Source organism: Macaca mulatta, chromosome 1, assembly GCF_049350105.2.
Source record: "Macaca mulatta isolate MMU2019108-1 chromosome 1, T2T-MMU8v2.0, whole genome shotgun sequence".
Lineage (NCBI taxonomy): Eukaryota > Metazoa > Chordata > Mammalia > Primates > Cercopithecidae > Macaca > Macaca mulatta.
In genome coordinates, this window is record NC_133406.1 from 211611660 (window position 1) to 211625806 (window position 14147).

The following is a 14147-nucleotide window of genomic DNA, read 5'->3' on the forward strand; positions in this document are numbered from 1 at the left end:
GTGCCCAGCTACTCAGGAGGCTGAGGCAGGAGTATTGCTTGAGCCTGGGAGGTTGAGGCTGCAGTGAGCCATGATTGCACCACTGCACTCCAGTCTGAGTGACACAGTGAGACCCTGTCTCAAAAAAAAAAAAAAAAGAAAGAAAAGGAAAGAAAAGCCAAGCCAAGGCTTCTGAAGCAAATGCAAGATGGAGCTCCGGGCTCAGCCCATAGTCCTGCATCTGCATTGACCAGCTGTGTGATCTTGGGCAAATCTCTGGGCCTCAATTTCTGGATCAGTAAAATGAGGGAAGACACCAAGATTGTGCCAAATGATCCTTTTCTCTCTTGCACCCTGATTCCGTCAAGTGTAGTTTCACTACTCTCAAGTTCTGTGAGGGCCTGCAAAGTGTCCCTAGCTAGAGGGACCTCAGCATCCCTTAATGAACAGGTGAGAAAGCACCGCTACACAATCTCTTAAGAAGAATAAGTACAACCCCAAGGAGTCTTTTTTTGTTTGTTTGTTTTTGTTTTTTTTTTTTTGAGACAAGGTCTTGCTCTGTCACCCAAGCTGGAGTGCAGTAGCAGGATCACGGCTCACTGCAGCCTTGATCTCCCTGGCTCAAGTGATCCTCCTGCCTCAGTCCCCCAAGTAACTGGCACTACAGGCACATGCCACCAAGCCCAGCTAATTTTTATACTTTTTGTAGAGATGGGGTCTTGCTTAGATGCCCAGGCTCATCTCAAACTCCTGGGCTCAGCTGATCCTCCTGTCTCTGCCTCCCAAAGTACTGGGATTACAGGCTTGAGCCACCACGCCCAGCCCCTCGTGGCAATTTTTGTGTGATTAATTTGTTCAGAATTCCCCTTATGAAGAAGATACAAAGGGAAGCATTTGCCCAGGCTGCTCCTATCTTGGGAGTGCACCGGTAACACAGTTTCCAACTCTGGCCCCAAGTATAGCACAATAACAAGTTTCTGTTTCCACCCAGAAGGTTTCCTTTCTTCCCTGGAATGCACACAAGCAGCATGTCTCCAGTTATATATGGAGCCATCCAAGAGAGATTTCAGCACTCACTAGGAACAAAGCCTGCCTCCTGACTGGCTCCCTTCTCCCCACAAGCAGGGCCCACCCAAATCCCATCCCATATGGACACTGAGGGGCTGGCTGCCACTGCTCCCTGTATCCTGGGTACTGTAGGCTGCAAGCCCATTCACCACACTTAGGTTTTCTCTCCCATTCCTGGCCCATAGAGATTTTTCTGATTTTTTAAATGTAGTTTTGTTTTAAGCCATCATTCTTCTATGTTTGCACCAGAGGGTCAGATCTGGGGTGTGCTCACTCGCCATCTTTCCCAGAGGTCCTCGCGTTATTCTCCGACTCTCTGGCTGTGGTCCTGGCTGCCCTGTGTGCCCTGTCCTGGGAGTCTACAAGAGCCGAGGTACCACTGCTTTATTTGCACTACTGGGAGTGGCTCTCTGTTCCCTGCAGCTCGGCTCACACCATCCCCACCCCCTGGAATGCAGCCCTACATTCCTTTCCAGCCTCTAGGGCTTGGCAAAGCACTCTGCTTCCTAGTCCTCCTGCAGCATTTACAGAAGGGCAGGAGAAGTTCCATGTAAACAGCAGACCTATGCTGGGTGAAGACCATGGCAAACAGGACAGTAGATGTCCCATCCAAAAGGGGCAGCTACTGCTCACCTCTAGATGACTGCTGCCAAGCAGGACTACAGGTTCACAGTTGCCAGATCCTCCCATTTTTCAAGAGGAGCCAGAAATTCCGACTTTCATGTGAAATCTCCAGATTTTTAAATACTGGCAACCTACTCAAGCTTCTTAAAAATCACCTTACAGGGTCCAAGATAGCAACTGTGGAGGATGAAACTCCCAACTTCAGACTTAGGCATCTCATTCTTCGACAAGTGTGCTACCTCCCATCTACCCAGGTAGACTGAGGGCTCTTTGAAAAGAAGGTCCACTTCTCTTTTTTCTTCCTCCCTACCCTGATCATATCTGGACAGATCCAGGGAACTCAAATAGTTTGTTGCCTACAGACTGATATGTTGATTGAGGGGTGTGAATCCATGAGTTTCTCCATGTTTCTAAAAACCATCTGGTACCCAGACACACTCTCTTCAACTGTCAACACACATTGACAAAACAGAATCTGGGGACCTCAAAGCCCCATCCCTCTAAATTACACAGGGCTACAGGTCACTCAGAGATCAGAGGTCAAAATGCACATTAAAACAATGAGGATAACATTTAACAGCTGTTGAATTAGGCCACCATGTGTTGACTTTAATAAGGCTAAACAAGATGCAATAACCCTGAAATGTTCAACTTTTTTTCACAGGAGGAGCTTTGGACTGGGATCTGGTACACCCAAGTTCACATCCTATCTCCACCCCTCATTAGTTATTTTTATTCTTTGTTTATTTGTTTGTGTTTGTTTTTTTGAGACAGAGTCTCACTGTCACCCAGGCTGGAGGGCAGTGGTGCTATCACTGGCTCACTGCAGTCTCAAACAATCCTCCCACCTCACCTTCCTGAGTAGCGGGGACCACAGGCACATAACGTCATGCCCCCGGTTAATTTTCTGTATTTTCTGTAGAGACGGGGTTTCACCATGTTGCCCCAGGCTGGTCTCAAACTCCTGAGCTCAAGTGATCCACATGCCTCAGCCTCCCAAAGTTCTGGAATTACAGGTGTGAGCCACGGCACCTGGCCATACTTCTGTGGCTTCAGGCAAGTTACTTAACCCCCTTTGAATGTGGATGTCAGGTTCCTCCACTAAAAAATGGAGATTATGGCTGGGTGCAATAGCTCATGCCTGTAATCTCAGCATTTTGGGAAGCCGAGGCAAGAGGATCGCTTGAGCTCAGGAGTTTGACACCAGCATGGGCAACATAGTAGTGAGACCTCATCTCTCTACAAAAATATAAAAATTAGCCAGGCATGGTGGTGCATGCCTATAGTCCCAGCTACTTGGGAGGCTAAGGTGGGTGGATAGCTTGAGCCCGGGGGATAGAGGAAGCGGTGAGCCAAGATCATGCCACTGCACTCCAGCCTGGGTGACAGAGTGAGACTCTGTCAAAAAAAAGAAACAAAAACGTAGATTATAACGCCTAAAGAGCAAGTGTGAGAGTTACACAAGATGATATGAGTCAAATTGCCCAGCCTACAGTCATTACCAGCCTGTCGAAATTAATAAACATGTGTAAATTAACATGAGATGCCAGTAGCAGTATAAATTAGCACGACCATTTTTTAAAGCAATATATTTAAAATCCCTTTTTTCAACCACTCCTGACTCTTTATCCTAAAGAAATAACTCGGGGTGGGGGGAGAAGGGAAGAACTATAAGTGCTAGATTTCTTAATATAGTATTATTTATCATTATAGAGGTCTGGAGGGAAACAGTCGAGCCAAATGGGGACATTCAATGGACTTCTAGAGTCAATAAACATAATTATAAACAACATAACACATGTAACACCACCAAGCAAATGAAGCAGCATACAGAATGCGTTCTACATCCCAACGCAAGGGTGGAAAAATGTCTACTGCAGGCATATGGGCAGAGATGTGAAGAAGTCAGAAAAATTAAAACAGCTGTTGGGCTAGGATGATGAGCTTCGGAGTGCTTATTTTTAAAAACGCCTTCGCCTGATGCTATATTATTGTTTTTACAGTAAATAATATAGTGTGAAGGGAGTTTCATGGGGATGGAGGAGATGACAACACAGCTGGCCAACAGCAAAACAACTGCCGGCCAACGCGCCTAAGCAGGGAGGGGCCACGATGTCAACAAAGAGAAGCGAGTAATTCAGAAGGGCGGGGGGGGGGGGTGTGTTTGCACCCTGTCTGCCAGGCCCCTGCCCCAGCTTCCGTCCTGGCCAGCCTATGAAAAGTGTCTCGCAGTGCCCAGCACAAAGTGGGCATTCAGCCCATGATGGCGGCAGCTGCTGCTGCTGCTGCTGCTGTTAAAAACACTGGATTAGGCTGGACGCACTGGCTCCTGTCTGTAATCCCAGCACTTTGGGAGGCTGAAACAGGAGGATCCCTTGAAGCCAGGAGTTTAAGATCAGCCTGGGCAACACAGTGAGACCCTGTCTCCACAAAAAAAAATAATAGAGAGAGAGAGAGAGAGAGAGAGATTATCTGTGCATGGTGGTGCGAGCCTGTAGCCCCAGCTGCTTAGGAGGCTGAGGCAGGAGAATCACGTGAGCCCAGGAGTTCGAGGCTGCATGCAGTGAGCTGTGATCATGCCACTGTACTCTAGCCCAGGTGACAGGGTGAGACCCTGTCTCTAAAAACAAAATGAAACAAAAAAATAAAACAAAACATTGGATGAGAAATCAAGAGATTCAAACTTTGATTCTAGCTCTGCCATGGACTCGCTGTGTAGATTTGTACAAGTGGCTAAATCTCTAAATCTAAGTTTATTCATCTGTAAAATGGGAATAATCAACAGCCGTCATCACAAAACCTGGGTTCTTGACCCACTGTCTGATCACAGCCAAGTCTCTTCCCCTCTCTGGTTTCAGCTTCCCCATCTGTACACTAAGGGGAGTGCAATAGAGATCCTCTATGGAACCCTGCACTATGATTCCTTTTATCCTAAGTGGCAAATCAGAACTGCCTTTGAAAGATTAAAAATACCATCATTTACTGGGTGCTTACTGTGTGTTAAGTGCTATACTTCACATACACTTAATGCATTTTCATGCAATTGTCTGCATTTAACCCAAAACACTGGAGGCTCCAAGGTTCAGGCTTTACAACTCCTCTTTCTTCCATCTGCATTTATTCCCTAAAAATCTAAGGACTAAATCGGGGATTCTCAACCTCAGCACTATGAACATTTTAGACTAGATAATTATTTGTTTTCAGTGGCCGTCTGTGTATTGTAGGATGTTGAACAGCTTCCCTGGCCTCTATCCCTTTAGATGCCAGTAACACCCCATTGCTGCCACCCAGTTGTGACAACCAGTATGTCCTCAGTCACTGCCAAATGTCTCCTGGGAGACAAAATTGCCCCTAGTTGAGAATCATTAGCGTAAAAGATCTCATCCAACCTCAGGGCTTTAGATGCCATCTATACCATCTCCACACTGATCACGTTCAAATTTATATCTGCAGCCCGAACCTCTTCCCTGAACTCCACACTCATGTATCCATCTGCTGATGGGTATCTCCACTTGAATGTCTAATAGGTATCTCCAAGTCAACATTTCCAACACAGAACTCCTGATCTATGACACCCACGTCAAATCAGCTCCCACCAGTCTGCTCCTTCGCACGAAACGACAGCTCCATCGTTCCTGCTGCTCTAGCAAAATGCCTTGGAGCCATCCTTGACTTCTATTTCCCTTTCTCTCATCCCATATTCAATCCATCAGCAAATGCAGTTAGCTCTGCCTTCAAAATAAACCCAGAATCTGACCACTTCTCCCCACCACCGCCACTTCCACTCGGCTCCCAGCCATTACCACCTCTCAAGCAGATCACTGCAGTAGCCTTCTCCCTGGCCTACTGTGGCACCTTTGCCCTCCTGAAGAATGTTCTCCACAAAAGGGCCAGAGGGATCCTTTTCAACAAAAGTAGATGATGCTCACTCCTGCTCTCCAAACCCTTCAATGGCTCCCCAGCTCTCTCTGCATACAACGGCTCTAAGTCCCACATCTGCAGCTCAACTTCAGCCTCTTCTCCTGCCATCTCCCGCTCAGTCACTGATGCAGTGACACCGGTCTCCTGGATGCCCCTCGCACGTGCCAAGCATGCTCCAGCCTCCAGGCCTCTGCGCTGGCTGCTCAGTTGGCCTGGTGCTTGCTTCCCCCAGCAAGTCCCCAGCTCTCTGCAAGGCTCAGTCCCTCACCTCCTTCAGATCTCTGCTCGAATGTCACCTTCCTTGAGACTTTTAAAGATAACAACCCTCCAGTCCCCACTCCCTGCTTTTCTTCTTCACGGCACTTATCACCATCTGACAGGCTATACAGTCCTCCCTCAGTATATGCCGGGGATTGGTTCTAGGACCCCTACATATAACCGAATTCACACATATTCAAGTCCCACAGTTGGCCCTTCATATATGCAGGCCCTAGAAACACTGGAGTTTTTTGTATTGTTGGTTTGTTTGTCTCTAGATAAGATCTTGCTCTGTCATCCAGGCTGGAGTGCAGTGTGAAATCTTAGCTCACTGCAGCCTTGATCTCCGGGGCTCTAGCAATCCTCCTGCTGCAGCCTCCTGAGTAGCTGCGACTACAGGCACATGCCACCACATTCAGCTAATTACTGTTGCTGTTCTGTTGTAGAGACAGGGTCTTGCTATGTTGCCCAGGCTGGTCTCAAACTCCTTGCCTCAAGCATTCCTCCCATCTCAGCCTCCCAAAGCACTGCGATAACAGGTATAACCCACCATGTCCAGCCCACAAATACCGTATTTTTGATGCATGTGTGAGTGAAAAAAAAATCTACGTAAGTGGACCTGCCCAATTCAAACCTGTGATGTTCAAAGGTCAACTGTATACTTCACTTGTTTACTTATCTATTATCTATTTCCTCTTGCCAAAATGTCAGTTCCATGAAGAACTCACATGTTGGTGGCCTTTGTCTGTCTTGGTTACAGTCATATATCCCTAAGAACCACAACAGCACCTCGCACGTAATAGGCACTCAATAAGAATTTGTTGAATAAATCTTCAAACTAACCCTATATGGTAAATGTTATTATTCCCATTTTGTAAAACAGGGGAACTGAAGCTCAGAAAGGTTAAGTAACCTGACCCAGACCCCTTCGCTAGAAAGCAATTCGCACTGAAATACTCCAGCCCACCACTCAAGAGTCTCCCAAAGTGTGACATTAAACCAGATTTTAGACCTACCACCCAAGGAGTTCCTGAAGTGTGGCTTTAAACTGGATTTTAGATAATTCACAGATCAGCTTTTTAAAACACAAATATCGATTAGCAACAAATAACACTGACCTAAACCCCACACCTTACCCAAAATAGATCATGAACTTAAACATAAAATGTAAAACTATAACACTTTTAGAAAAAAAACAGGAGGTCGGGCACGGTGGCTCATGCCTGTAATCCCAGAACTTTGAGAGGCTGGATCACCTAAGGTCGGGAGTTCAAGACCAGCCTGACCAATGAGGATAAACTCCGCCTCCACTAAAAATACAAAATTAGCCGGGCGTGGTGGCACATGCCTGTAATCCCAGCTACTCAGGAGGCTGAGGCAGAAGAATCGTTTGAACCCGGGAGGCGGAAGTTGCAGTAAGCTGAGATCATGCCATTGTACCCCAACCTGGGCAACAAGGGAAAAACTCTCCATTAAAAAAAAAAAAGAAAAAAAGGAGAAAATCTTTGGAAGACAGGGATAGGCAAGGAGTTCTCAGACTTGATACCAAAACCACAATTCATAAAAGGGAAATTTTATAAACTGAACCTCATCAAAACTGAAAATAGTTCTGTGAAAGTCCATACAAAGAGGGTGAAGGACAAGCTACAAACTGGGAGGAAATATTTACGAACTCCACATTTAACAAAGGACTGGTACCTAGAATGTACAAAAAACTCTCAACACTTAACAGCAAAAAAAGACAAAAGAATAATCCAATCAGAAAACATTCAAAGACATGAACAGACAATGCACCAAAGAGGATATACAGACGGCAAACAGCACACGAAAAGATGTTCGTCCAGGTGCTGTGGCTCATGTTTGTAATCTCAGCATTTTGGGAGGCTGAGGCAGGCAGAACACTTGAGGTCAGGAATTCAAGACCAGCCTGGCCAATATGCCGAAACCCCATCTGTCCTAAAAATACAAAAATTAGCCAGGCGTGGTGGCATGCACCTGTAATCCCAGCTGCTTGGGAGGCTGAGGCACAAGAATTGCTTGTACCTGGGAGCTGGAGGTTGCAGTGAGCTGAGATCATGCTGCTGCACTCCAGCCTGGGTGACACAGTGAGACTCCATCTCAAAAAAAAAAAAGAAAAGAAAAGAAAAGATGTTCGACATCACTAGACGCTGAAGAAATGCAAATTAAGACCATGATGAGCTATCACTACATACCTCTCAGGAAGTCCAAAATAAAAAATAGTGACAACACTAAATGTTGGCAAGGATGCAGAAAACTGGATCACTCATACATTGTTGGTGAGAATATAAAACCACACAGCCACTCTGGCAGTTTCTGATAAAACTAAACATGCAATCACCATATGACTCATTGATTGTACTCTTGAGCATTTATCCCAGAAAAAATGAAAAGTTATGTTCATGCAAAAACCTGTGTGTGAATGCTCACAGAAGCTTTACTTGTAATAATGAAAAAGTGGAACCAGCCCAGATGTCATTCAACAGGTGAATGGTTAAACAGTCTGGCATTTCCACACCATGCAATAAAAAGTAATAAACTAATGATATACACAACTTGGATGAAGGAAACTATGCTGAATGAAAGAAATCAATCCCAGTGCCAAGATAATTCAATAAGGAAAGAATAGACTTTTCAACAAATGGTAATGAAGATCTACATACAAAAGAATGAAGTTGGCCACGCACGCCTATAATCTTAGCACTTTGGGAGGCTGAAACAGGTGGATCACCTGAGGTCAGGTGTTCGAGACCAGCCTGGCCAACATTGTGAAACCCTGTCTCTACCAAAAATACAAAAATTAGCTGGATGTGGTGGTGCATGCCTGTAATCCCTGCTACTCAGGAGGCTGAGGCAGGAGAATCGCTTGAACCTGGGAGGCGGAGGTTGCAGTGAGCTGATTGCACCATTGCACTCCAGCCTGAGTGACGAGAGTGAAACTCCATCTCAAAAAAAAAAAAAAAAAAAATGAGGTTGGATCCCTACCTCACACCACGTTTGAAAAATTAACTCAAAGTGGATCAAAGACCTGAATATAATAGCTGAAACTATAAAACTATTAGAAAAAAAACACAGGAGTAAATCTTCATGACTGTGGATTAGGCAATGGTTTCTTAGGTATGACATCAAAAGCACAAACAACAAAAGAAAAAGATAGATAAATTAAAAACTTCCATGCTTAAAAAAAAACTATCAAGAAAAAGAAAATATAATCCACAGAATGGGAGAAAGTATTCGCAAACATTAACATCTGATAAGCATCTAGTGTCCACAATATATAAATAACTTTTTTTTTTTTTTTTTTTTTTGAGACAGAGTCTCTGTCACCCAGGCTGGAGTGCAGTGGCACCATCTCAGCTCACTGCAACCTCCACCTCCTGGGTTCAAGTGATTCTTGTGCCTCAGCCTCCCAAGTAGCTGGGACAACAGGCACCCACCATCACACCTGGCTAATTTTTGTATTTTTAGTAGAGACTGAGTTTCACCATGTTGACTAGGCTGGTCTCGAACTCCTGGCCTCAAGTGATCTGCCCTCCTCAGTCTCCCAAAGTGCTGGGATTACAGGCCTGAGCCACCACCGTGCCGGGCCTACTCAGAATATATAAGTAATTACAACTCAATAATAAAAAGACAAATAACCCAATTTAAAAATTGGTCATGACCGGGCGTGGTGGCTCAAGCCTGTAATCCCAGCACGTTGGGAGGCCGAGACGGGCGGATCACGAGGTCAGGAAATTGAGACCATCCTGGCTAACACAGTGAAACCCCGTCTCTACTAATACAAAAAACTAGCCGGGCAAGGTGGCGGGCACCTGTAGTCCCAGCTACTCAGGTGGCTGAGGCAGGAGAATGGCGTAAACCCGGGAGGCGGAGCTTACAGTGAGCTGAGATCGCGCCACTGCACTCCAGCCTGGGCGACAGAGCGAGACTCCATCTCAAAAAAAATAAAATAAAATAAAATAAAATAAAATAAAAATAAAAATTGGTCATTTTTAATACTGTGAATAGACATCTCTACAAAGAAGAAGATATCAAAATGGTCAATAAGCACATGAAAAAATGCTCGATATCATTAGCCATCAGGGTAATGAAATCAAAATCACAATGAGATACCATTTCATATACACTAGAGTGCTTATAATAAGACAGATAATAACAAGTGGTGACAAGGATGCAGAGAAACTAGAACTCTCATAGACTAGTAGTGGGAATTTAAAGTGGTACAGCTGCTTTGGAAAACAGTCCAGCAGTTCCTCAATGAACAAACACAGAGATATCTTATGATATATATGGTACATATTCAAGAAAAATGAAAACATATATCAATATAAAAATCTGTACACAAATATAGCAATACTGTTCATAATAGCCAAAAAGTGTAAACAACCCCAATTTCCATCAACTGATGAATGACAAATAAACTGTGATATATTCATATAATGGAATATTATTAAACAATAAAAAAGAATGGAATATTGATACATGCTACAATGAGGATAGACCTTGAAAACATCATGCTACATGGAAGAAGGGTCAGGTGTGGTGGCTCACGCCTGTAATCCCAGCACTTTGGGAGGCCAAGGCAGGCGGATCACCTGAGGTCAGGAATTCGAGACCAGCCTGGCCAACATGGCCAAACTCCATCTCTACTAAAAACACCAAAATTAGCCAGGCATGGTGGCAGGTGCCTGTAGTCTCAGCTACTTGGGAGGCTGAGGCAGGAGAATCCCTTTAACCCAGGAGGTGGAGGTTGCAGTAAGCCGAGATCATGCCACTGCACTCCAGCCTGGCGACAGAGCGAGACTCCATCTTAAAAAATAATAAATAAGCCGGGCGCGGTGGCTCATGCCTGTAATCCCAGCACTTTGGGAGGCCGAGGCGGGCGGATCACAAGGTCAGGAGATCGAGACCACGGTGAAACCCCGTCTCTACTAAAAATACAAAAAAAAAAATTAGCCAGGCGCGGTTGTGGGCGCCTGTAGTCCCAGCTACTCGGGAGGCTGAGGCAGGAGAATGGCGTGAACCCGGGAGGCGGAGCTTGCAGTGAGCTGAGATCCGGCCACTGCACTCCAGCCTGGGCGACAGAGCGAGACTCCGTCTCAAAAAAAAAAAAATAATAATAATAATAATAATAATAAATAAATAAATAATAAAATAAATGGAAGAAGCCAGTCACAAAAGACTATATATTGTATGATTCCATTTATGTGAAATGTCCACAGAGAGGCAAATCCATAGGGACAGAAAGGAAATTAGTGGTTGCCTAGGGCTAGAGGTGTTCAGGTGAAATGGGGATGACTGCTAAAGAGTACAAAATTTCCTTCTGAGATGATGAAAATGTTCCAGAATTGATTGTGTTGATGGTTGTGTAACTCTGTCAATACAGTAGTCCCCCCTGTATCTGCAGGGGACACATTCCAAGAACCTAGTGGATGCCTTAAACCACAGAGAGTTCCGAACCCTAGATAAACTATGTTTTTCCTATACATACACACCTATGATAAAGTTTAATTTCTACATTAGGCACAGTAAGAGATTCACAACAATAATAATAAAATAGAACAATTGCAACACCACACTATAATAAAAGTTATACAAATGTGATCTCTCTCTCTCAAAATATCTTATTGTACAGTACTCACCTTTTCAAGCCTCAAGTTGACCACAGGTAACTAAAACCATAGAAGGAGAAACCTCAGGTACACAGGGACTACTGTATACTGAAAACCACTGAACTGTACATTTTAAGGATTGAATTGTATGAGATGTGGATTATATTGCAATAAAGCTGTTACCCAAAAAAAGCCAATTCCAGAGGTTATATACTCTGATTTCATTCATATAATATTTTTGAAACAACAAAATTTTAGAAATGAAGGACAGATTAGTGACTACCAAAAGTTGGGGAGTAAAGGAAGAAAGGGAGGTGAATGCAGTTATAAAAGAGTCCTTAAGGGGATTGAACTATTCAGTATTTTGACTGTAGTGGTGAATACACAAACCTACACATGTGATAAACTGTGCAGAACTACATACACACATGCACACACACAAACAAGTACAAGCAAAGCCAGAAAAGTCTGAATAAGATCTGTGGTTTTTATCAATATGAATATCTTGATTGTGATATCATACTATAGTTTTGCAGCATGTTACCACGGCAGAAAATAGGGTGAAGTGCACAGAGAATCTTTCTGTATTTTTTTTACAACAGCATGTGAATCCACATTTATCTTAATAAGTCCATTAAAAAAACACACTAGGCCAGGCACGGTGGCTCACGCCTGTAATCCTAGCACTTTGGAAGGCGGAGGCGGGTAGATCACCTGAGGTCAGGAGTTTGAGACCAGCCTGGCCAATGTGGTGAAACCCTGTCTCCAGTAAAAATACAAAAATTAGCCAGGCATCATGGCACATGCCTGTAATCCTAGCTACTTGGGAGGCTGAGGTGGGAGAATCGCTTGAACCCAAGAGGCGGAGGTTGCAGTGAACCAAGATCGTGTCACTGCACTCCAGCCTGGGTGACAGAGCAAAACTCTGTCTCAAAAGGAAAAATAATAATAACAACAACACTAAAGTCACAAAAAGAAAAACCTGTTGTGTTCTCAATTCCTCTTCTGATTAAACAAAAAAGACCCTCATCTGGCACAGGTGTACCATCCTCCAACAGCTGCTTTGCCCTTTTTAACAAGGAGGAGCAGACCTCAGGCTCAATGCCCAAATAAGAGAAACCAGCTAGAATATGTAACACACTTGTATTTGATGGTGTTTAGTTGCTTATTTTATCTAGATGTAGAATTACGAACATAGATTCTGGAGCCAGCCAGTCAAGAGTTCCAGTCCCATCTCTGCCACTTAATAGTTGTGTGCTCTTGGGCCAGTCACTTAACATCTCGGTACCTCAGTCACATCTGTAAAATGGGTATGACAAGAGCACCTACATCGTGGTGTTGTTGTAAGTTTTAAATCTATAAATATGGGTTGGTGTGTGTGTCTACACACAGATATGTTTAAGTGCCTGACACAAAGTAAAGTATTAGCTATCATCATCTTTGACAAAACAAGGGTTAAGGAAAAATCCCAATGTTTTAGAAAGGTTTACAAGCACAGATCCAGGCCACGCTTCCTCTCGAATGCGCCCCTCCATAGCCCTGGGCCCATACCCAGGTGTCCCACACCAGGGACTGAGGTCAGGAGTAGCGGCTGCACCCACCTGCGCATTTGGTGCGGCTGATGAGGGGTGGCCCCGGGCGGCCAGTGCCGCCGTCTCCAGGACGCGTGAGCAGCACGCTGATCTCATACTCTGTGTCGGGGTCGAGGTGCCACAGCTTGTAGGTCTGTAGGCTGACGGCATGCACTTCGGCCCAGGGCCCGCGCGCCATGCGGTACTCAATCTCCTTGCGCACGATCGGCCCGTCGCCAATAATGGAGTTGGTGTTGAGCTGGATGATGAGGTAGGTGGGACCAGCACGCAGCAGCTGTGGGGGCGCGATGGGAGTGGGGGGCTCTGCGAGGAGATGGGGGAGAGGCGGGGCGGACCGATGCTGCTGTGAGACCCCAGCACCCAACTCTGCGTCCCACCACACCCAAATCCCTCCCCATCCTCCCAGGGCCTCTCACGCTGCTACTAAGCCCTCAACCAGACCTGCTCTCCTACCCCCACTAAATCCCCAGGCCCTAAGGGGCACCTGGTTCCAAAGGCTGGCCCCGCCCTCGCCCATCAGCCCACAACTCCTCTCTCAGGCCCCTCCTAATCCCCCAAATCCTCGTCTCCTGGAGCTGACCGCAGGCCAGCTAGGATCAACACAGTGGTCACACAGCCAGACCCCCATCCCCTCTAGGCTCTCACCTTGACCCTATCCGTCCCCCTCGACGCCAGCCCCGACCCCTAGATCAGATCTCATCCCGGTTGGACCACTGCCATCTACACAGGCCCACCTTCAGATCGCACCCCCGCGATACTCTGCCGGCCCCACCCCCACGACCACGCCCCCGGGCAGACCCCGCCCCGCCGCCGGCCCCGCCCCTAGAGGGTGGGGGTCCCGGCGCTTCCCGGCGCTTCCCCGCGCTTCCCGGCGTGCGGCAGCTGACCCTTGACGATGAGCTCCGCGAAGTTGGAGACGCCCGCTCCGCGCGGGGCCTGGGACACACAGCGGTACAGGTCCTGCTCCGCGCGGCTCACAGCAGCCAGCGGGAAAGTGGCCAGGAAGCGCCGGTGGCTGATATGCCGCACGCCCGCCGCCGGCACCAGCGCCCCGCTCTGCCGCTGCAGGGAAGAG

The 14147-nt window shown here is 46.2% G+C and overlaps 1 protein-coding gene across 42 annotated transcripts in view; it reads right to left on the reverse strand.

The window, feature by feature from the left end:
• PTPRU (protein tyrosine phosphatase receptor type U) overlaps positions 1 to 14147 on the reverse strand; it is a 90429-nt gene that overhangs the window by 52021 nt on the left and 24261 nt on the right. For all 42 annotated transcript variants that reach the window (XM_077965353.1, XM_077965349.1, XM_077965345.1 and 39 more), the window contains exons 6-7: positions 13960 to 14134; positions 13082 to 13375 (exon numbers count right to left, since the gene is read on the reverse strand). In XM_077965353.1, coding sequence (XP_077821479.1) covers positions 13082 to 13375; positions 13960 to 14134 — 469 coding nt within the window. The remainder of the gene's footprint in view (positions 1 to 13081; positions 13376 to 13959; positions 14135 to 14147) is intronic.